The sequence below is a fragment of the Buteo buteo genome, chromosome 16, assembly GCF_964188355.1.
Source record: "Buteo buteo chromosome 16, bButBut1.hap1.1, whole genome shotgun sequence".
NCBI lineage: Eukaryota > Metazoa > Chordata > Aves > Accipitriformes > Accipitridae > Buteo > Buteo buteo.
The window spans coordinates 5,060,922-5,085,476 of NC_134186.1; the positions used below are offsets into that span (position 1 = coordinate 5,060,922).

Consider the following 24,555-nt stretch of genomic DNA (forward strand, 5'->3'; position numbering starts at 1 on the left):
AGCTGAGCTGAAGTCGATGCCCTTTGTTCCCTCAAAGCCTGGTGCTTTTTGATGTATTGCTGTCCTTAACTGGTTGTATATTAACTGCATTCACAATGCTGCATGGCTGGCTTTTGTTTTAACTGCATTGGCGCGTGTTCAGAGTTGGTGTGCTTCGAATGGCCACTGGGACTGCACAGTGAAGCATAAATCCTTTTTAGCTGTCAGGCTTCACTAGCCATGGGTGGGTGGGGGAGCCCTCCTTGGCTGGCTGCCCTGGCTAATTAAAAATGAAATTTGCTGTTGTCTTCAGATTTTAATTCATGCTTATCCCTGAAGACTAGTGGAAGCATGGTCTCCAGGCAGCTGCAGTGAAGTTGCAGAGCTTTTCTATACACAGTTATTTTAGAACAGGTATGCAACTTAAAATTGCTCTCAACCCTACCCTGGGTTGTATTTCAAATATAGAAAAGAACATACAGAGTCTTCTTGCAAGCCTTGGGATGCGGCCCTGAGCAGGTGACTGTAGTTTAAGTAACCACATGTCAGTTATCTGCAGTAATTTGGATGTGCATGTGTAGTAGGCAGGGCAGCATCAGGTGGCTTAGTTTTTCACTCTAATGCTGGACTTGAGCAAAACCAAATTACTTCACTATAGGCTGTGACTGGCATTGGCTTAACGAATGTGTAAACTGCTCAAGTCGCAGCAGCTTGTGTAGCTTGTCAGCCTGAGCCCTCAGCTACTGACTCATGCCGTGAAACCTACTGGAGATGGAAGAAGTTTTGAAGTGGTGGGAACCTGCCAGGTTCTGTGTAGAAGCTGAGAGGTGGCGGCGATGGATTGTGCCTTGGTGTGAGGCCGGAGCACAGTGCTGTGTAGTCAGTGCTGGAGGGAGAGTGCTGCCCCCGAGTCGTCAGCGGAGCTGTGTGGCAGGTGGGAGGATGGAGGTTAGTGAGAGGAATAAATGAAATCTAAATATACACACATTGCTGGGCCAAGTTTCCCTGCTTTCCAAGGTCCCACCTACACAAGTGATCTGTTGAAGGGAAATGTCACTGGAATACCTTTCTTTCCCCTCTTCAGATCCTTCCTGTGGTGCGGGTGAAGGATCAAACTCTATTTTCGGAGCCTATTTCCGCTGTTCCATCTACTGCCCACACTGTTGCTGCCCAGACCCCCTTCCAAAGACCACTTATTTATCTTAGCATGATATGAGCTAGGTTTGGACCTTTTTCTTAGGCAAGGGATTGTCGTCTTAGACTTAGAAGCAGATGAAATGCTAGCCATGAGATCTTAAAAAGCAAAATATTGAAGAAGCAGGGAGCTTTGTGCTTGGCAGGGCAAATCTCACCTTGTGCCTGTCGTTCCTTGAAAGCTCTGCTGTGGTGTTGGATTGACCTAACATAGAAGCAGGCCTGCAGTTCACTTGCCTGGTAATGTTTGAGCTAATCACTCATGAACAGCTGTGGAGGGAGCATGGCAATGCCTTTCTTCATGGGAAGGGTTTGCTCTGGGGTCCTTTGACCTCCTGTACTTCAGTGCTCTGTTTACAGTTTCTGCTTGTGGCTACATGCTTCCTCTGCAGGCATTGGAATATGAACGTCTTGGTAGCTTCCCTAAAAGCTAAATCTCTGTGGGACAACTGTGAAGCATTTTGGGAAATTAGTGAAGTAGCCATTGCACACACAGGCTCTTACCCAAAGCTGCTTTTTTAGAACAGCACTTGAAATGCTAAGTTTATGGATGCTTTAAGAATCTTCTGCAGTTATTTCTTTATTCAAGGCTGACTTTCATCCCCTTTGACTTTCATCCCCTGTACCTCCTGCTGTGCTACTTTTTCCCAATTCTTTTCCTTCTAAAAATAGGAAATACTCTTTGAGTCCTTAACCTTTGTGCAAACAAAGAAGTAATTTGGTTTAGCATCTATGCTGACTTCTGGGCTGCATGCCTCATAAGGAAACCAGTGTGATATGAATCTGCTGCTTTTGGAGACTTAGGCTCCAAATATAGTGAGTAGAGGAAGCAGCTAGAAATGTGAGTACTTGCTTCTTATGCCACCAGCTCTGCTACATGCTCCTGGCAGGACACATAGCTGGCTACTTGATTCCCATTTTTATCCTTAAAAATGAGAGCATACCTTCAGATGCTCACAGGTTCAAACCATTATGGAAATGAGTGCATGATCACCACATGTGGATAGGTAACAGGTTTTCTAGATCACTTCTGGTTCAGAGCATGTCTGTAGAAGCAGTACCTTTTAGTATACATCCATTGCTGCTAACTTTCTAGCAGCCCTGCTGTCTGAAAGGAAGTTTGAGATCAGAAAGACATATCAAGCTATCATTCCAGGGCTAGATTGTCGGAGTATGTTCTGGCATTGCTGCCTTTTAAAAGACTAATGCTCAGAAGGGGAGATGGATGCAATGGTAAAGGTGCAGTGACCATGACCTGTCCAAAAGATGCTTTAACCACTGGCTTCCATCAGCCTGCTGCCTTGGGATCTGAAAATAACACTTTGTTTTCATACGGCTGCTGGCCGATGCATGGAATGTGTGTGGGATCCCTCTTGCACTTTGCCAGGACCCTTTGCTGCTGCTCTTTACCAAGGCCCACCAAGCTTGGCATCTCCTCTGGGTAGGCACCATGTACAAGTAGAGGAGAGCAGAAGACTACGGATGTGCAAAGTCTGTTATGAGAAAACAAAACCTGTTCAGGAAAACCAGTTTTCTGCTTCAAAGGTGTCTGCCAAGTGACTTTCTTCTTGATATTCCTTTGTTTATGAAGCCTTTTGTGTTTAGCAGCAGTGAAGGCTGAGGGAGTGGCTGCTAGGATATAAAATATTTTGCTTCTAGATTGTTAGTTTGAACCTAAGGAGAGGGATCACGAATTTGAGTTCCCGTCTTGTACCTCTGGAGTGGAGCGGAGACTGGTGGCAGAGACAAGGACTTTGCAAGGACCACAGCTGCCAGATGGAGCTGCCTGCATGGGAAGAAGGTCTCCACCTGCACCTCCCTCTGATCTGATGGCTACTGCCACAGGGTGTCAGGGTTGAGGAGGAAATATGTGCTGCTCTCAATGTCTTCTGTTCCTGAGAAACCTAACAAGGCTTTAGATCTCTAGGACAGTCATTCCAGTACTTTGGGTGATGCACTTCAAAAAGGAAGGGTCCAAGTAGGGGCAGGAAGGGAGACGGTGAGGTGGAGGGCACTTTGTTTTATTCTTTGCATTTGCTGACGAACTTGGATGAAAGGCCAGCCTCTGATTCATGGGTTCTTCAACTTGCTGCCAATGCTCAAGACTGGCTGTGTGGGAATCCCCTTTTGATGACTAAGTTTCAACTGGAAATCAGCTGCTTCGAGGCTGCTGCCAGGACAGGCATTCAACTAACTGTTCAGCAGCATTTAGGGAAATCTTGTCAAATGTGCACTTTTATGTTGAACTAAAGTGTTTTGATGATGTGGTTCTTAGTTTAAACTAGGCTGCTGGAGATGGCATTCGTTGTTTTCTGGTTTTGATCTGCAGAATCAAGCATGGAGCTTTGTGGTGTTGAGTGCTTCACTGTCACACAGCTCTGAAGTCTGCCGGAGAAGAACAGTTAATGCTAACTAGCCAGTGGAAATCTCTTTATAATGTCTGTTCTAGAACAAAAGAACAGGTTTTTCTTCCAGGAAGACACAGAAGCTGCGATTCCCTTATGAGATGCTGTATATTATGTATATGGCAATATAAGTGCTTTGTGCAATACAATAGAAGAGAGCCAAAGTGGTCAAAGTGCCTGAGATTAAACATTTAATTACAGTTGATGTGTGCTAATTTGCAAGCACACAGAAAGGCAAAATCCTACTGTTCCTTAGTCAGAGTTACCAGAGGGTTGAACTGATCTCAGTGGAGATAGTTTGACTTTTAAAGTGCAGTATAGAACACTTGCTTACCTGTGTGAAAGCATTATTGTAAATAAGTCCGAGTGCACTTGACAAGGTCACAGAATATTTTAGGATGTTATCCTGACAGCCTTTTGTTCTTAAATTTGCAATGGGCGTTCTAGTTGTTCTTAGTGTAATTAATGTGCTGAGCGCTGTCAGGCTGCTTGGGGCAGTTAGTTGGATGCCAGTGCTGCTGTTCTGCCTGCTGTATTTGCAAATGGTTCAGATCAGCTATCCATCTACTAGTTGGTGTGGCATTTAAGAAAATAAATACGCAGTAATTCCACCCCTGAACAAGCCCCTTATGATTTGAGTAGGTGTCTGAATTTTTGCTGCCTTTCCCTCCTGATCTGCAAGCCAAGTGTTTTACAGAGATTATTTGCTGACCTGCCAGAGACCTTGTAATTCCATGGCACCCCATTTCAAGTGACTTTTAAAGCTGTTGTAGTAAATGGCCATGCAGTTTCTACAGACAGCTCTGCCTGGAGGAAAGCAGAGGTTAATTTTGCTGGTTTTGTGGTTTAGTGGCTAAGCTGTGGATGTGCTGGGAATGAGATGCTTTGGCCTCCAGGCTGGCTGGAGCAAGATAGTAGCAAAGGCTGATGTTGAGTGAGAAATGTTGTATCTGCTGAAGTGCTTCATGATTGAATTGAATGATCTTATTCCTTGTATTAAGAGATAAGACCTTGTAGGACATGTAATCAATCCTCTGGATAATTCAGGCCGACTCACTGTAAAACAGTGAGTGTGTAGTTATTGTGGTTCAGTAAGTAGGGCACAGAGCAGAAGGGTCAGATTTCGAGAGTTTCTAGTTTTCATTTTCAACTTGTTGGACCTTAAAATCACCTTGTTCTCTGGAACATTGCTGCCTGTAAAATCTGTCAAAGGGTTTTAGTAGCTGATTTTATTGGGGTTGGGGGTAGAGGAGGAGCCTGCCTGGAACCAGAGGTAAGTGGGTTTAGCATAAATGAAGTGATTTTTGTTATTACTGTTTTTCTTAGTTCACACAGCAGCAATGTGTCCAGGCTGAATGGCAAACCTGGCTTTTTAAGAACAAATACCGAATGTTCTCATTAATGTTGCTGCCCTTGTGAGTTGTAAATAGTGTTAGCTGAGCCATTGCCTGAACAAAGCTGCCTCTCAGGCCCCGCTGGGCTGCAGGGCCGGTGCTGATCTGCAGTCCGGTTGCTAACAGTTGCATGTTGTCACTGCTGATGTCACCGCTTTATCTGTTTCTTTCTCATTTGTCTTGAAAAGGAGCCTGGCTCTGATTTTTGAAAGTGTCTTTTGTCTCCTAAAACACTTGAGTGCAACAAGAAACCAGAGATCTGGTGTGGCTTTTTTACAGGTTGGACCAATCCAGCTGTGATGGGACGAGTGATAACCATGACGTGTTTAGGAAGAATATTGCTCTTCAACCCAGCCTGGTTTTGTCTTGCTTTGTGAAGCATAGATTTTAAGATTTCTGAAGGACCTACCAGCTGGGTTATGATAAATTTGTATTCTCTTGTACAATAATATTTATAGGAGTTACTAAATTCCACTTACAGATCTGTTTAGCCTGTTGGTACTCAGGCTGTTCGGTTGCTGAGCTGAGCTTTGCAGACTCAGGATCTGCAATGGATCCTGGTTCCTATTAGCGCTTGTCTTAAGGCTGTGTAAGATGAAGCTTTGTACGCTGGTGTAACTCAGCTGTACGGTTTCCTTGCAGCGTCTCGCTCCTTTTGTCAGCATCTTCCATTTCAGCCTGGAAACCCGCTTTCGTCTCGGGTGTATGGGGCGTCACTGCTGCTAACCGGGGAGGTCGCGGCATGGTCGCTGGAGAAATCTAGAGCTGGAAATAGCAACAAAGCGTGCTAAAGTTGGCCAGAACGGGTGCAGAGATCTGTGTCTGAGACAGCACCTCTCCTCCAAGGCTTCTCCCGTGGGATGCACACGGGTGCTTGCTGCAGGACCGGCAAATTCCCCTCCCTGCCTGTTGTGGCCGCGTTTCACCCCTCCCCAGAGGGTCCCCGCCGTCCAGCGCTGCCACAGGCCCCCGTCGCGTTTCGTCCCGGGCCGTGTATCCCCACCGACCCGGGGCGGGGGGTCGCCGGCCGCGGCTCTGCTCTGCGGCCGCCAGGTGGCGGGCGGCACCGGGCCGGGCGGCGGGGGAGGACGGGGGGGGCTCGGGCTCGGCGGGGACCCCTCTCCCGCCCCGGCGTGCTGCCTCCCACGGCTTCACCCCCGAGAGGCGGAGAAGTGCGTGTCGCAACCCCTGCCAGGGTGCTTTCCCGGGAAAGCTGAGTTTCTGTAGGGCACCCCCCCCTCCAGCAAAAGCAGGGCCCTGGGGTTCCCCTTCTTTTCTTTTTTTTGGGGGGGGGGTGAGGAACAAACTGAGAAGGTGCAGCCAAGCAGTGGTCATGGATGTCGACTTTCACAGGCCACCGGTGAGCTAGCAGGGTGCTGTGAAGTGGAGGGGTGACTCAGTGGCGTGCTGCGATTGCATCAGGTTAGGGGCAGAATAGTAAGGGTGGCCTAATTGGTGTAGCGTGTCCAAACAAAAGCTGCCTCCTGTGCTTGAAAAGGTGGAATTTAATAACTTTCCGTGCTCCATATAAGAATCCCGTAGAAAAACACGGCCCGGTTCCTGTGGTTCTCCCCAGCTCTCTCCCGCAGGCTAGGAAATGGCTCTGTGTACTGTTTGCTTTGTATGTTTTCCCTGTACTTCCCCAGCACGGCTGCAGTAAGGGACTCATTTCCAAGGCTAGGTGAACAGTGAGTCATGGCTTGGCAAGGAAAATAACTCCTGAAGACTCACTCGGTGGTGATCGTCACTGGACGGATCTACTGGTATCTCTGTTCTCAAAGGGGAGATCAACACCCTCTCCCCATCTCAGGGAGGCAGATGTCTGAGGCTGACCCTTGATCGTTGAGAGAACTATAACCAGCCTCTGCGATGATTTTCGTTGAAATTCAACCGAAATGTTGAAAAAGCTGCCTCCCCACCCCCAGCCCTTTGATCTTAACCTTATATCTCAGAGATGTTAGTGGTGATTAGGAAAGTAAACATCATCCTTTCCTGGAGGGAAGGTAGAAGTTTGTTCTGCTCAAGCCTTGTGCGTTGCAGGGGTTAAGTTACATTTCGCTTTGGGGAGGAAAGGAAAATCTCTCAAAGTAATTAACTTAAGATGCTGACGCTAATGAACGGGCTTTCAAAGCTGAGGCTGGTGGGGGGGTTGATGGGAATCCCCTGTTGAATCAATGACATTAGGGCCTTAGGAGTGATTCTGCAATTATTAGGCTGAAATGATGTTGAACATTAAGTTAATCCTGTTATCTCTCAAATATTGAGCAAACTCCTTGCTCTGGATAACTCTATAATGGGATTATACCAGTCAGTCTGGCACCCTTGACACTCCCTATCTGTTCGGGGCTTTTTCTTATTTTCCTGTTCAGGATAAAGTATTGATCAGTCTTCCTAGAGTTAATTTTGGGATGTGGTGTCTGGAGCACTGTTTCCTAGTGGTGCTGGATTTTTTTTTTTTTTAAATGAGTTTGATAATGAGCACCCTGTTGCCTTATGAAGCCATTGACTCTTCCACAGCAAAGATCCCTTGAGCCCATCCCTAAATAAATGTTTAGGAACTGAAGAACAAGGACGAGTATAAAAGGAGACTTCCCTTCGTCATGCCTTCCTGGCATCAAGAGTCTGGAGTTGAGTGAGTTCCTGTGCTGGAGACTGTTCCCAGGCCATCGTATTTGCAGAATATAATCAGTTCTGGTCTGAAAGCCTGATTTTGCATCTGTGATAGCCTGTAGCAATTGTTCTAAACAAAAGTAACTGGTGGGGTTTTTAAAAACAAACTCAAGGTAATCCTTTTAAGCAGTCTGATATTGCAGGGTAACCAATGTCAGGAAAACACAACCAAAATGATGGCGTAGGGAGGAGAGAGAAAAGCCCTAATGCATGTTCTTTATAGACAGGATTGCTTTCCTGTTGGGCCCACAGACCTCCAAGTTTTAGTGGCCTGACTTTTGTGCAGGGTTTGTCATGAGCTGGAATAATGGCATTTTCGCTGCCAGGTCAAGCTATGTTCTTGGTTGCAGCAGAGCAAAACGTAGCAACTTACGGTTCTGCAGTTATGGACAGAAATCGACTACTGCGTATTGTGCAAGAGGTATAGACCTACAGCCTCGTGAGAATTAGAATTTGAGTTTCAAAGTCAGGGAAAACATTTTTTTCCTCTACTCTGTAGCCAGAGGCTCGATTAACAATAAAACAGGCCTCTTTCTTTCAGCATCACTATAGAAGTGATTTCTACAACACCCACTAAATGAGCAGATGTTTTTGTGCCAAACCAGAAATTTCCATAAATATGGGAAAGTTCCATTAAAGGGTCAGTCAGCTTTTAGTTTCCAAGCTTTGATTCTTCTTTTTTTTTTCCTAAGGCTGATCTGAATCTCGTTAGGAACTGCAGATTTTTTGGTGAGGTTTTTTTTTTTTTCTTTCTACTCCCTTGACGAAGGTGAGGATTGCTTTGGAAGCTATGAGGAGCTCCCTTACAGCAGAAATGGGCTTCAGCATTGCTAATGACTCATGTGTCCGGGCTACCTCAAAGAAGGCAGTGAGAAGACATGGGTGGGTGTAGCCAAGGGGCCATCTAGGATTTTGGACCAGCTGGAGTTTCAGTTTAAGTGCCCAGGGGCCAGCTAGCCCTGCTGTTGAAAAGGTAAAGGATTTAGATGGTGTTGTTGTAGCCTGTAATTTCAGGGACCTTGGGGGAAGCCCTGGGATGGCGTTCTTACAGCAAGGGAGCTAGCACCTGCTGCAAGCTTTTTTAGATGGGAATCCAGCACAAGAACAAACTCCCCATTTCAAACCTAAAGTACATGTAGAAATTGGTTAATGTTTATGTTTACACACCCTAAATTTTGTGCATCAATTCAAATGCTTGCTCTAATGTATCCTCGCTATAACTACTGCTTGAAGAATGTGCTTACTGGAGCCATGGTTTTCAACTTTTCATTTGTGCACCTTTGAACATCATCTGATAGGAGGCACAGACGCCCATGAAGTTAGTTAATCCAAATGTACCTGGTTTTCTCTGTGGCTTCTCTTTGCACCCCTTAAAGATAGTTCTTGCTCATTTTTCCTGCAAGCTGAAAACCCCTGAACTTGAGTTTTGATGCTGCTCTGTCTTGCCTGCTGTGGATCTTGAGGCAGGAACTCTTTGGTGGATGCCACGGTGGGGAGTTTGTACTGATACTTGCCTGTGAGATCTTTCTTCCTCATCACCAGCATTGACCTCTTTGAGCACTGGGAAGTACATTGTAACCTCATGGAGCCATGGGATGTCCCATGGAGCTCTGTGGCTGCCTAATTGCTGCCACGTCATTCTTTGATCCGAGCCCCTATCTCGACGTGTTTAACGTAGGTGTGAGGCTTACAAAGGCTGCCATGGGCAGGAGCAAGGTGAATCACGCTGCTCTGTCTAGCCCACTGACTTGGGGGTTATCTGCGTTGCAAGTGAACGTAGGACTACGGCTCACATAAGCCTTCCTGGGTTGGCTGTAAGCTTGTTAGCTTATGTACTTGAAATAGTAGCGTGCTATAACTCTTACGCTGCAAAATTTGTCTGAGAAGGTGAGTAAATATTTGAGTAGCTCGCCCTTGCAGAGCTCACGGCTGTTATGAGCAGGCGGCTGTTGGCATTTGAGTTGGCTGCTTCAAAGCCAGTCCTGATGGACTGCAGTGGTCATGCTGGGCTACAGTCAAACCTCTTACTGGCAGAAACAGTCCTGTTTCAGTTTAACCACATTTCCTCTCGGCAGTGGTGCTTGCAGCAGTGCTCAGAGATGGTCTGCAGCCCCACATGCAACCATGCCCAGTGTGAGTAGACAGGAGCATTACTTGATAGTGTCAGAAAGGGTTTTCAACCACCGTTTTGGTATGGTGCTACGTGCTCCTAAATAAGGTCACTGCTGGTGCTCTACAAATGCAGGAGCAAGGGAATGAGGTGAAATTCTGTGAAATGAGGATTCTGGGAATGTGTGAAGGGTCGCATCTGCAAGAGAGGGAACAACTCTGGGAGAAACAGCTTCTTACAAGGCTACGATTAGCTGTACCTTCTGAACTGTTGGTGTTATCTCATCTCTTGACATTTCCTTTAATTATATGAAATGTCCTTGACACTGTAAACAATTGCCATGGCATTGTCTCTGCAGCTTGTGTGAGTCAATGTGATGCGTCAACAGCGTTTGGTTTTGGGGACCCAGTCTGTATATGTGTTGGGACGTAAGCTACCTGTTTGCAATTGTCACGTCTGCTTTTTGTGCCTTGTTCTGGGGTGGCTTTTGGTGCTCATGTCTGTCACCGTCTTGTTTTCACAAGAGCTCTTGGTGCTGGCAGAAAACAGAGGAGCATCAGGGCAGGGGCTGGGATTTCAGGAGAAGCCTGAGGGGGTTAGATAGGGTGCTCACATTTTGCTTTCAGCTCCTTTGGGCCTCCATAATTCCCTCCCCAGCGAGCCAGTTCAAAAGGGGTAAGGAAGGGGATGATTCACAACACAAACCCAAGCATTGCTTCAATCACACTAGCAGCAATCTTTTACTTGGTGTGTTTCAGTCTTAAGCCTTGCTGCTGCTTGGAGACACCTTGGTGGTTGAGCAATAGTAAATATTTGGAGAGTTGAGGTTGAGGTTCACTCACTGTCTTGCTGATGGCTCTTGTCTGGGTGTGACCCGTGGTCTGGACGTGCCACTGTTTAGGGTGGTCCATGGTAGATATATGAAACATATTTGGCTAGATGAACTTCCTAAGCGTTATCTTGTTCCTTAAATAGAGAATAAAGCTTGTATCAACATGAATCACAAAGTTGATAAACTGGAATGGTTCCTCTTGGAGTTGTCTTCTTGTATTGGGCAAATATTTATCCACATTGTTTCAAAAGGCATATTTGTGCAATAGAAGGAGGTCAAACCTGTAATTATCTGTTAGATTCACTCTGGTAGAAATGGCTTGTAAAAACACAGTACGTTTGAAAGGAAGCTTTTAAACCTGATGTTTGTGTGTGAATCTAAAGTTGTGGTTTAAAATTTCAAATTTTATGAGAGTTTTCAGTTGCACGGGTGCAAAAAGTATTTTTTTTCTTGCTGAATTTAAGTGCCTCAAGCCAAATCTATCTGCCGTTTCTTTTAATTCCTGAACTGTGGCAGGGAATTTGGGTTTCTCTTCCAAATGTATCTGCTCAAGATGATCAGAAGCTGAGATTGTGTGCCAAACTTGCCTTGCATTTTAATAAGGAGCTTCTAGCCTAGTCAATAATTAAAGCAGAGCAGGTGCGGTGGGGAAGTTGGGTGTTCCCCAAAAGCTAAACCAAGGCGCTTTTGTAAGTCTCCCTGGGCAGAGCCAAGTGAGTGAAGGATGGTAGGATGCCCTGGCACTGGCTGGCTTTGTGCAGTAATTTGGAAAAAATGTAACTTCAGCCTGAAGAGCTTTAGGTGTTGAAGGATAATTTGGCTTACTGGTGCGGTGTGCCTACAATGAGCCCTTTAGGGAGGCAGAGGAAATACTAAAATATTTTGCTGCAGTTTCATCTTCAGATATGAAGAGCAAGTGCACTTGCTGAGATTTTTGTGAAATGTCAAAAAGAGGAAACAGGACTTTTACAGAGGAATCTTGCTGCCTTTCTTTGCAGCTGGCATGTGGGCAGAGAGGCTTTCAACTTAAGACATAGTTTGTCATCTTGAAGGATTAGAGGTAGGAAGAGAAATTTGGGATCATGAATCTCTTAATGAATCAGAGCAGGGATACTAGCCTGTGGACCTTGACCTCTACCTTGCAGAGTAGCTTCTAGAGTTAAATATAGTGCTACCTCTGCCTGTTAATTTCAAATTAATCTTATTTTAGAGGTTTAATATTTACTGCTATTCCTGCTGTTAATTTGCAGTCTCCAGTGTAGTGCTTAACAGAGTTTGTCCTGTCAGTTTTATGGGTAGCATAGATGGACTTACCTCTTTGTGAAAGGACTCGGTTATTTTGAATAATGTCTGTATAAAGCTGTAAAGTCTTGAGCGAGTTAGGTTTGTCCAGTAAGGTGGTTGACATGGAGGACGTGACTGTCTAGCGTGTCTGTACTGCAGCCACTTGCTTAGGAAGAGCACTGTATACTTGTGTTGTGCCAGTCCTAAAAGCACATGCTGGGTACTGGTTTGAAAGAAGGGGAATATGTTTTTGATTTGTGGTGAAGCTCTGTTAGTGTTGTCATGCTTTATCTCCAGTGTTTTGCAATGGGAAGCCTTAGGTGATATCAGTTTTATAGGTTCTTCTCAGAGTAGCTTAGTTTTTGCTGTGGGAGAGGGTTAAACAAGAGTTAAGCTAAATGCCATGCCTGTTTCTTCCCTAAACAATGGAATAATTAATGTAATTTTGTTCTCTGTTTTTGCTTAATGTGTTCCTAATAATATAGCTGGAAGTGGCAGATGGGTATCCTGCCTCCGAGTGCTTCACTGTTGGGAATATGCTGATGCTTTGCTAATGCCTAATGCTTTGCTGGAATGTGTCCTATATCCATGCTTTCTTTGGCTTCTCACCAGTGTTTCTTTTAATGCTGCTTCAAGGTGCTCCAAAAAGTAGTTTGTCAGCTTTGGAGGTTTCCTTGCCTCAAGATGGCATAGCCATGAATCATCGCGGTGATCAAGTTAGCCAAGATGTGACTGAATCTTTAATTTTGTCAGGATTACATTCCTTAGCATTCCCTCACTAGTAAACAAGAAAATATTTAGCATATGTTGTAATTATAGTGAATGGTGAGGAGGCATTGAAGATGATATGTTTTTCAGTACTGGCTAAAATGTGCTCTCATTGAAAGTTGCGCTTCCTCTGCTGGAAAACAAGGCTGGGGGATATTTTGGCCTTAATATCCTCTTGGCCCCAAGACTTACTATGCAATTTTCTTTAGCCTGGTCCTTGTGACAATTAAGCGATTCCTCGTGTTCCAGCCACCCGCTGTGATCACGAGGCTTTCCAGCAGCATGTCCTCAACTTTATTTTCCCTTCCTAAACGTGAGGCCGAACGTGCTGTCAGTCAGCTCGTTGGCAGAGGCTGCTGCTGAGCCCAGAGCAATCCTCCAGCTGTGCTCAGTCTTGGTCAACATCTGGGCTGCTGTAGGACATGGGTTGGTCACCTTCCCCACCACCAGCACATACATGGTGGCACCAAGACAGTCCCTGGTGTGCTAGATCCACTGCCCTTCGCTTTCTGAGATCGAGCAGCTGCTATCGCCATGCTGACTAATTGGTGGGGACAAGGGGACTGGAATGCTCTGGGAAATAGGAGTTTCCCTCTTGGAAATGTCACAGGAAGCACAGAGGAAATCATGTGCTTTAGGAGCGGTTACCTCACTTTTCTGTCTCATCCGAACCAGCGCCCTTTCATTAAAGTATACAGAACCTAACAATGCAATACCAGCTGGCTTACAAATAAACCGTTTTCCATTTCCACACCGGGTATCGGGCTGACTTTTAATACCATGTGAGGAGAAAGGAAGAGCGTCACGTTGTGTTGGCTTGTGACCTTTGAGATTGACTACCCGGCTTCCTACTCACTTGCTTCCCTTTGGTCTGCTGTTGTAGTTAATAACTCTTCCACATGCTCTGTTTCAGAGCACAGCCCAGAAATGATCATCTTTGTAGGTAACCAGAGCTGTTAAATATATATATTTTTTTTCATATTCTCCTTGTTCTGCCAAAGCTGCTGAGGATTGCTAGCAAACAGATTGTGGTGAAATGCATCCAGAGTCATGGTGCAGCCACTTTTTTTTTTTCTCCCTGCCAGCCCTCCTGGTAAGATAGTACCGTGGGCCTGTGTTAGTGTTTCAGGTGGGTGCATCTCCAGCAAGGAAAGAGCCTTGAACATCCTGTAGCTACTGTGGAGTCTTTTGCTGATGGGCTCTAAAGGAAAACACCCAGTATCACTGGTTTTAAATAGACAGCTCCGTGTGCATGGATGGGATAATGCAAGAGTCCTTTTTAATGTTCCTGTGGCTGAATCATGGAACATAAATGTCTGAGTCACAGCAGATGAATGCAGTGTTTCATGTTGGTGTGAACTGAAATGTGAACAACAGTGTCTTTATTAAAGGAGCTAATATTTGTGCTCATTATGGGTTTCATTAGATTTTAAAGTGAAACAATCCAGAAGAGTTCCTTTTACAATGTATATAAACAGACTATTAACATGTGAATGCTGGGTTTTTAATGGGATGCTGGTCTGGATGGAGAGGAAATGAAACTTCAGAGGAAAGCGATGTACCCCACTTCTTGGGTGTTTACTGCCTGTAACCAGTCATCTTGTTTTGTTTTGGCTATCTGACTCTCCTGAAATCCAGTAAAATTTTCATGTAACTGGGATTTCTTGGTTACTACATTTTTAGAAGAAAATATTGAAGGGACTATCAGCTGTATCCCTTTTTGCTTTCCTGTAGAAAGCTCTTTGCTATTCCGAGCTCTTCCTTCTCATAAAGGTCTTCACCTGTCCCTGAGGAGTAAAGGCTTTGCTCTGGTTTCTTCTGGTTGCTGTCAGATGGCCCTTCCGCATTATTATGGGAATTTTGAACATTTGTTACTTGTCCTTACTTGAAGTGTGGATTTTCCTTTATCCGAGATGTCCAGCTGGATGGGGGCTGAGGTTTTGTCTCACTGCTTGTTGGTAGAGCTGAAGCAGCCTTACCTGACGGGGTGCTAAACCCTGAGTGTCGGTGCTCTGTGCTCTTCATGTGCTGCTGGCGGGGAACTTGGACAGATTGCTTTGTCCCATATTTTTCCCTAGCTGTGAAACAAAGCACTATGGATGCAAAGGGTTACTTAAGAGCCCAGTACGTATGGCTGCTTTTACACTCTGTGCTTGGGCTCGAGTTGAGACAGGAACATTTTTTTTGCGTTGTGTCTGCTGGTGCAGAATTTGCACCTTTCCTTCCAGAGATGGAACTGAAGGATGGACTGGCAGGTTTTTCTGGCCAGGAGTCCACCATGAAAATAATGATGTTGGTGTTAGTTTTGGTTTGGATTTCTGCTGTTCTCTGTGTTTTGTCAGCCCTTTTCTGGTGCAGTTTTTGCTCTTTCTACCCCAAAGAGGAGAGAATTGCGGCTGATACTCCTAAAGGATGTTTGAAGTCCAAAGCCAGTTACAATTTGCAATGCAGATTTGTATCTCTCTGCACCTTGAGCACCACAGCCCTGTGTTTCAGAAGCAAATATTAATGCTTCTGGTACAAACCTTATTACAAGTGCCTTTGCCAAATAGTCTTGTTATTCTCTTTGTGATGGTTCGTAAGGCCTGATCAATGATACAGAAATGTGAAAGGGCTTTATTGCATGATTGTGTTTTCACAGCCTAGCGAGTGACTGTGCAGCACCAGAGCCTGAGTAACTGTTGTGCGTGCTCTTGGACTGCAGCCGCTGTGAATTTAAATGCATTCGTTTAAATCTCTTTCAGTGAAATTGAAGCTAACGTTTCATGTTTTACTAATGTAGAAATAAGGGGTCAGGCATATGATTGTGCTGCTGTGCTTTAACAGCCTACCATGTGTCATCTGTTGTGCAGCAGAGCTTTGTGCACTCTTAATTCACAGCAAATGCAATATAAAATGCAGTGGCTTTAATCTCCTTGGAAGTCAGGCAAGTCTAGATGCAGTGTTTAGCGTTCTGTAGCATTCCTAGATGCAGGGATATTTTTTCCAGAGCTCCTTCCAAGCTGGACAGCTGATTTACAGACTTGGAGAAGTCTTCCAGCCTCTATCTCCAAACTTTGTGGGTCCCTGCCAGATGGCAGCATATTTAAATGGCTTTAAAATGGCTTTTTTCTTTGTTTCAAAGCAGAGCCTCTTAAATGAGGTAGAGCATGCCTGTGAATCAGTATGTTAATTGCCCACAGTGAAAATCAAAAGTACTTGGAAGCTGACTGCTGTGGCTGACCAGACAGAAATGCAGGCTCTTCTTCCGAGTACAGAGATGTCTGGTGGTGGGAGGCTGAGAAGAGCAATGCTTTCAGGAACGTCCATATGTTCTGCGCGAGGGAGGAGAGTGCTATTTGCTCTTCCGCCTCCACGTGTCTGCTGATCCCTTGCTCCTCCACCTGCTCCTGCTGCCGTGCTCTTGCTGTCCATGGGGATGGTGGTCGTCTGCTCAGCAGGCAGGGGTTAAGGACAAGCAGGGTGCTGGTGCGGGTGGAGAAGGTGCAGAGGTGTCCTGCTTCCTCCTGTGTTTTTACAGCTGTGCTTTGGAAGAAAGAAATGGATTTGCAAGTTGTCCGATGGCATGTCTAGTATGTTAGTGGAGGAACCAAGAGCATCAACGTCTTCCAGGTGTGTTTGTGGCTGAGGTGGAGTTTTATTAGATTTCAAAACTAGCCCCTTCCCTTTCCTGGGATGTGTTGGCTGCAAAACTGCCTCCCACTGCGACATGCGGCTGTGAATGGTGATCTCTGCCGCTGTGAAGCGGGCGTTCGCTTTGGGTGTCTGACTAATGTGCAGCATTGATTGTTCCCAGCTGCACCAGCCCAAAATGACAATCTGGATTTTGTTGTTTCCCAGAATAGAAGATTTTTACTATTGGGACTGCTGCAGTAGTGAGCTTGTCCTGAACTCTTCCTGGCTGCCTGAGTAATATTCAGCGATATTGAAGCACTGTGGCTGCTGTCCTGACAAGGACAGGGACCTCGAGGGCTGCAGCAAATCTTGGTGTGCTTAAAACTGCTTTTTCCTACAGCCATTCCTACAGTGGGAGAGAGCAAACCTGGATGTGTCAGATGGGTTCAGGTTCCTGATTAGTCACTGGTGTGATGCCGCAGCACATTCCTGTATGTTTTTGAAAATTGTTTTTCCTTTTCCCTTGAGTTAAGATTAAGCTTCTTGATCTTTAAAGGTTTTCCCAGTCCTCTGTGGGGTACAGGGGCAGGAAATGATCTGTAGGTTCACTGAAGTCCTAACGCAAATTTTTATGAAAAAGAATCCAAGTGGACATATTTAAACTCTGGAGATCTTTGTTGTGATGCAAATGTTGGGAGGGCACATTTGTTACCTTACCTATCAAGATGTGACACACAAATGAAAAATAAACTCTTACTTTCCACGTTAAATTTAAATTTTCCTTTGTTAAATTTCAGTTAAACGAGAAGACACATTCCCTGCCCCTATCTTCTTCCTGGTAACTTTAGTGGAGAGAGGAATTGCTATGAAATTGTATTTTTATTATTATATGTCTGGATAGATATGTATCAGCTCAGGCACTCTTTTTGAAATTCCCTTTACTCTTAGGATAGTGCAGCTCCTACAACAGTTAGAGTACCATGCTTTCTCATTCATGACCGCCTTGGTTTGTATTTTGCAGGCTCAGGTACGTTATTACCTCCTTGATCCTTTTTGGGAGGTGAAACCCCTCCGTGTATTGGTATGCATGGTTTCTCCAAGCCCTTCCTTGAGCAAAACACGCCGGTCTCCCCCTCTCCTCGCTCCCAGCTTTTCTCCATTCTTGCTAAACTTGATGCGAGGAAGGAGCGAGGGGTGTTGATGATTTGGATTATGCAGCTAAGTGGCTGGAGCGTGGCTGGCTGTCTCCTCCCCTTCCTGAGCTTCGGCCCTAGCCTGCTCTGCTCTGGAATGACAGGCATTCCTGCGTGAAGGGAGCTGGCACGGCCGCCTATTTATGAGAATCAAGTGCCCGGCCATGGGGTACAGGGAGAACAGGACCTGCGCTGGACTGTCGGACACCCATGTGGTTGCCTGAGAGTTGGCAGCCGCCTCGCGCGCCAGGCTCTTTCCCAGTCCGAAGGGTGGATTTATAATTTTAAAGGACTAAAGTGCTCTCTCAGGGTAGACTTTTTTTCCTCTCTCCCTCTCCTGCCTCCTCCCGGAGAGCTGCTTAAAAAAGAATTTAATGGGGCAGCCGCACTTCTCGAGACCGGTAAATCCAGCTGCTTTTGGTGAGTAATGGAGGGCAAGGGAGATGGAGGAAACTTTGGGGCTGCGGCAGGGCAGGATTGCAGGTGAAACGGAGGAGTTGGGAGGAGTGGAATGTGGGGCTTGTGTAACCTGCGCCCAGCTTGGTAGCTGGGAAGAGAAGCCAGAGAAATAACTCCATTTCCTTCCTTTCTCTTACTCATGTCACATGCAATCGCTGTGCAACACGTTCTGCTGATCTTCAGGCAGGCTCTGAGCTGCCGTTTTTAGGGGTAGCCTCTGTCTTGCGTGGCCAGGTTCAGGGACGCTAGCTTTGCAAAGCACTTGGACAGTGGTAAATTCACCTGAATGGCATAGGAGCCAGCCCCGATAGTCTGACCAGACCAAAGCTGCCCAGAGCTACCTCCTTGTGTGTAATGTCACCCAGCTTTTTGGGGCAGCTATAGTAGTTTTTGGGGGAGAAGGGGCTTGGCAGTGACCTTCCTGCTTGTTTTCTCTCTCTACTCTGTGAGGTATGAGTAACTGGCAGACTGTAGCAAACACAACCTTGCTTTAGTCCTGGAAGTAGCACTGCTTCCAGAACACTGCGTGTAGGTCAGTGTTATTTCCAGGTCTCTGTCTTAGGTGCTGTTCCCAGTGCTGGGACTGCGATATACTCACTATAAGAGGAGACTTTATGCATCATGCTGTTCCCTTTTATCTCATACAGACTTGCTGTCAGCTGTCTGGGCTGAGTTGCTTACTCTCATCTGTACAGTGGAATTATCTGGTTTTTAGAGAAACCCTTGACATTTGCACATGGAGAGCTCCCTGAGATACAGATTTTTTTTTTTCATTCTTTTTCACTTTTATAACTTTACACCTACCAAGTATTTTTAGGGCTCAGATTAAACCAGTGATTCTCTCTTACCCACCCCCAGTTCACTCCAGCTAGTCTTGTTCAAGAGCTGCTAAAAATAAGTGGTATTGAAAGAGTGGAAGGGAGAAGTAAAACTTCAGTTGTCTTCGTACTGTCAATGGAGATTAACAGCATCTTCTCCTTGGATTTATGTGCTGTTAGAAGCTGACCTGTTCAGTCTTGGGCTCTTTTCTTTCTCTCATCAAGTACCAGAGTTGGTGGTAATTTTCAGGGGAGCGGGGGCTCACTTGGTGCAATGACATTGTCCTTTGCCGGAGAGTGGAGTCCAGCAGACCTGGTGTTTCTTCAGCTGGTCATTTGCTATCTGAAGTCTTTTTTCATTGCACAGCTTGCATAGTTCCTACTGAATAAATTGTGAACTTGAAGAGATGGTTCTTGCATTAACTTTGGCAGGATGCTGTTGAAAAGAAAGGTCTTGTGAAGGTTATGGTGATGAGAAACGTACAAAAAACAGGGAAGCTGAGGGCTGGGACTATTTGAGGCAGTTTTGTGACCACAGCCTTTTATTGCTTTGAGGTCAGGATTCATGTCTTCCCTGGACCATTCAGGAAATGTACATGGTTTTTAAAGCTGTTATAGGAAGCTTAAAAACATTTACCTAAAGCGCTTTTTTGATACTTTAACCTTAACAGCATTTCCCTCAAAAGAGCCTTTGTTTGCTTTTTGAGTTGTAGCTGTTTGCTTGAAAGCTTTTTGGATCCTTAACTGCTCTGCCTGGCGAAGACAAGGGAGCTGAACTATTCTCCAGTCTGTGCATCAACACTGTTTTGGCAACGGGAGGGTTTGTTGCAGTCCCACAGTGTTAGCCAGTGCAGGCTCGATGTTGCGAAGCAGTCGGTCCCACTGTAGCCTTAGGTCCAAGCTGTACTGCAAAACACGCTTCTGAAGGTACAGTGAGATTAAGTGTATAATGAGCAGCCACATTCTCAGCAAAAGTTCCTGATGCACCTTCTGGGCTTGTGTGATAGCAGAACTTCAGGTGTGTGCCTAACGTAGGAAAATAAAGGTGATTAAGCAGAAGTGTTCAGAGTTGCTGCTGTGGCATTGAAGTGCCTAATTTGTCTGAGTGCTTTTTAGCTCTCAGCTAAGTGTTTACACTGTCTTTTGCTGTAGCACAGTCTCACTGCTGCAGTTCTGTCTGGATGTGAGCCTTGAGGCTATGACTGTGAGACAGAAATGCCCAGTGAGCTCCTTATGAAGAGAAACTCCTGGGATTTGTGGAAATCCTGTAGTAACTACTACGATAAGAAGTGGATCAGGTTCTGGGTGAACTATGGTTTGCAGATGGAAAGAATCGGGCTCAAGCTCATGGTTTACACGCTATGCAAGTCTGGTTACAAAGTAAAATACTGATGCTTTCTCGTTTCCTTTGTGAGGATGTCTCTTAATGAAGATAGAATTTACCGAATCTTACATCTCTGCAAAGGACTGGGGCAAAGAGCCGGTTGTAGTGCAGACAGTGGTGAGACGCATCTTCTTTTGGAGTTAGTCTGCTCTACCAACTCTTGGATGTCTGCAGAGATATTTCAGGGAGAAAAGCAGCATGTTCTCAGTCTTTTCCTAACAGCTTCAGTCTGCAGTCCTGTCCTGGGGCTCACTGACCCTTCATCCTTAAAGGATTGTGCCATTTTCTTCATGAACACTGGCAATCAGTAGTTTCCCTCCCAGGCTTATAGCAATATAATATGAATTGTCAGCGTCTGGGATGCAATTCTTTGATTTCTTCACAGCCTTCAGTCTTGCTTTGTTAGGGTCTCTAACTTGGATCTTGAAGTGATTTTTTGCTTATGTAATGGTGTGCCAGTTAAAACCAAAACTTCTCCGTAGCCATGCTGGTTTTTGATGGTGTGTGGCCCAAGTTAAAATGGTTTAAAAATTCACCAGAACTAATTCTGCAATCACCTACGCTAGATGCAGCTTGGTTCAACTTTTTTTTTTTAATACTATGCATCAGAGGTCCTGCTATCTCATGTACTGTTGCAGGTATCTTCCCTATGAGAGATGATCCTTAATGAAAGAAAAACTTTTTGTTTGTTCATGTTGGTACCTGAAGTCTCTGCTGTGCCTTTTACTAGGCTGGTGGTGCATTGCTGTACAAAAAGGTATTCTGGGGCTTGATCTCTGAAGGGGGTTAACTATATCTGCTCATGTGATGGCTTTTCCTTGCTTGGACCATGGTGTGACCATTAAACCGTTACATTTGTATTGTGGTATTTCCTAAAGGTCAGCTAGATAGCTGCTTGCTGTTGTGCGTGCATGGCAATGGTGTGAACACATGTGGGATTCATGTATGGCGTTTTTAATTGACCCCATGGATCCTGGCTCTGCTGGTTTGACCGATTGAGAGTAGTGGTAGAAGTGAAAGCGTTACCGTCTTTAATAGGAATAGCAGCCCCAAGCCCGACAAAAGCTTTGGGAGCAGATGACACATGCAGCACCGCAGCCACTTGCTGACTGCGTGACGAGCTTGGAGACCAACTGCAAGTCTCCAGCTTCTTGCACAGAAAGGGTTTCTCTTCTCTGGAAAAAAACATTACAGCAGTAGCTCAACACCACCCATGTTCTTGCACAACAGTTTGTACCTAACACAAGGTGCAGTGGGAGAAGACCTTTTTTCTGCCTGCATCTTAATGGCAAGACTTGAGTGTAAATGTGTGTAGCAGTCTGCAGGGGGAGGGTTTGAAAGACCAGCTGGCCAGGCGTACTGATGGAGAATTGCATCCCTAGCTGCTTGGCACTGCTGGAGCTTTCTGCCGCCTTGTGTCTCCAGGCTGTGCCAATTTTGTGACGTTTCCCTAGACTATTTCAGTCTAAACATTTTGGGTTAACACAAATCTGCTGTTTAAACAGCTCAAATTCACCTGCTTGTTTTGATGGAACAGGATCAGGACATGTTAAGTGTTTCAGAGAGAAGATCTGAAATGGCAGCAGGCTCTGGTAGGGAAGCTGGGAGATAGCAACCAGGGCATAGCTCCCTTCCCAGACCCTGCTGGGTCCTGGGGGTCTGTCGGAGGCATGGCAGGTTGAGTGCTCCAGGCCATCTACTCCAGGAGAATCACCCACGCTTGCCTGGGGCAATGTGCTGAAGTTGCAATAGGTGCTTTATTCTGGAGCTTTTCTCAAATGGGGCTGTGTTGCAGGGCAGTGCGTTAGGCATGGCGTGGTGGTGTCAGGGTGGGCTCTGTGGGGCTCTCCCTACTTCAGGGTCACTCTTCTGAAGTGGGTACTTCATGTCATTCTTGCAGAAAGGTTAAACGAGGTCGTGCTTTGGCATGGGGGCACATTAGGGACCTGCTTATTGGAAAAGCTCTTGACCTTCTAATGAGGACTCCCCTGGGTTCACCTGCATGACCTCATTTAAACTTTTACATAAATTTTAAATGGTTTTTCCAGCCTGGGACCGCAGTGAGGAAGGTGAGGCTGGTCTCTTGGGCACAGACTTGCCATGCAAGTAAACAGCTGCAGTGCTGAGCAAGGGACAGGTTGGGCAAGGCCATCAGCTCTCTGACGCTTCTCACCCTTCACTTAAAAGTGCGGTTCGTCTCTTTTTTGCCCGGTTTCTTTCCTCAAGCATTGCGCTGTGGTTCCTTAGCAGTTTTGAGTGCATGACTCGGGTAAGGAGGGGTTTCTGCCTTGCGTTGCAAAGTGGCTTAGGGACCCTCCTGTACCTCGTAGAGCAGAGCAAGAGGAGGCACAGAGAATCCACCTTGCTGAGGCTTCCTTCACAGTGAAGGCGGCTTGGGCAAGAAATGTCCTCTCTGCGCCATTTCATGGAAATTTGAGCTGGAAATGGGCTGTGAATGGAGAGGACGGTCCTTTTCCAAGGGAGTATGAACACTATCTAATGTGAACAATCACTGAACAATGAGGTTATTTAAAATACAGATCAGTAAAGCACACCTACAGCTGCTGATCCACCTGCTAATTAGCAGTAAATGTAATTCATAATTGCATCACAACAGACTGTTTTAAATGTCTATGTCCATGTGGTAATTATGGATGGTAAAAGGAAGAGTGCCGTGGAAGGGCATTGCAAGCTCTTCTGTGAGCAGCCTGTGCTGCAGAACTGGAAAAAATGAATCCCATTTTGTATTGGGTAGGGAAATTGCTTTCACGGCATCAGTATTGCCCAGTGGGCTGTAGTGGTCTCAGGATGTTCACATTGTTTAGTAACATGTATCAAGTTTTATTCTGCACAGAGCAAAAGGGATGGTGAAAATTATTTGGACTGTGGTTTTATGCTGTGAAGGGGTACCTGGTATGCCTGTCTCCCCCTCTTGTGTGGCTGTTTTTAGACATCGAACTGATTATAAAAACAGCAAAACCAAGCGTTTTCATGTTGGACAAGACCTGATGCACAGCACTAGCCTACAAGCAGTTGGTAGCATGGCTGATGAAGTCACATGGCAGAGAAGCAAAAACTGAGTTATTAGATATTGATGCTGAATGTCATTGTGAAACCTAGCTTTTGGATTAACCTGCATGATTGTAATTAATGGCAGTCAGGCACCTGGTGTGAAACTCCACCCTGAGATGGTATTTGATTCAACAGCCAGACCTGGACTGCAGAAGCTGCTGAAAGAGGTTCTTCTGCCTGGAGTAAAACTCGCATGTGGGCTCTCCCCCACCCTCCCTGCTTTTTGCTGCTCCTGCTTTGGGGATATCGCGTGCCTCCTGCAGTTTCGGCTCATCCTTTCATGTCCACTGTTCCTCCGTAGCTGCTTGGAGGTGACTGTTGCGGGGGAATGCTTGTCGTTCTCCCTCTAATTGGAAATGGAGACATCACAGCTTGCTGAGGTCTCTGTTCATTAATCTGTGGACCTGATGGTTGAGTTTTCTTTTCATAACTTATTTTGCTTAGTACAGCACTCTGACACCTTGGGTGGCAAACAGCACATAAGTTACATTCCTAAGAGCAATTCAGGGAAGGGATATTCATGAAGTGAGCTCGGTACAACTGCCTTCAGCGCTGTCACTGCTCCTTGGAAAGGTGAGGGAAATGCCTTTGCGTGTGGCACTTGGGATCCAAATTTGGTCCACAGATTGTGCCTGACAAGCGGTCTTGCCTGCCTGGTAAACTTTGGGAACGCTCTGTTGAACAAAGTGAATACTGCTTTTTAAAACTACATGTACAACTCCAGGGCTAATGTTCTAGTCTCTGAAGAAAGTGACTCTAAACATCTAGACAATTCCTCTTGGGTTTCTGGGAGCCTGAAGTGTCTTTTTTTTTTGTCCCCACTGCCTGCCTCCCTCCCAGCAGAAAATCATAGAATAGAGTGGCAGAAAATCACAGATCGGTGCTGACATCTTGTATGTTACTTTCCACCCAATTTCTCTCCTGTTATGAAGCCAGATTTTTTTTAAGCAGCTCAGATGCTGAACTGATCTTGCTTTTTCAAATAAATGTTGGCTGGCATCAGCTTTTCACTGGTACTGAGTGAGCTTTCTGTTAGGGGGCTGATATTAAAAAAAAAAACAAAACCTAAAACAACGAACCACCAAACAGAAAAACCCCATCAGCCACCACTGTGTGAAATCCGGAGTCCCATGAGTGAGAGGAGAGATACCTGTACAAAACTGGAAGGGTCATGCAATTTAAGTAAAGTCTGAAATCGCCACAATAGCTTTGAAAAGCCTTTTTTCCTGCTCGTTAGCACAGTGGCACTTCCTTGCCACTCCAGCCTCTCGGTAAACCGGAGTCCTGGGCTGGCTTTCCTCTTCCTCCATCATTTGGTTAGTCTGCACTTCTTGTGGGTGATCTAGATCCTCCTACTGAAATACTCTCTGGTTTCCCT

At 45.7% G+C, this 24,555-nt stretch overlaps 1 protein-coding gene across 13 annotated transcripts in view; it reads left to right on the forward strand.

The window, feature by feature from the left end:
- Positions 1 to 24,555, forward strand: part of PHACTR4 (phosphatase and actin regulator 4) — a 68,631-nt gene that overhangs the window by 27,116 nt on the left and 16,960 nt on the right. For 2 of the 13 annotated variants that reach the window (XM_075047603.1, XM_075047616.1), the window contains exon 1: positions 17,543 to 17,864. The exons of the other annotated variants lie outside the window; for them this stretch is intronic. In XM_075047603.1, coding sequence (XP_074903704.1) covers positions 17,819 to 17,864 — 46 coding nt within the window. In that variant the 5' untranslated portion in view covers positions 17,543 to 17,818. Of the gene's footprint in view, positions 1 to 17,542; positions 17,865 to 24,555 lie in introns of those variants that run through there. 13 annotated transcript variants of the gene reach the window in all.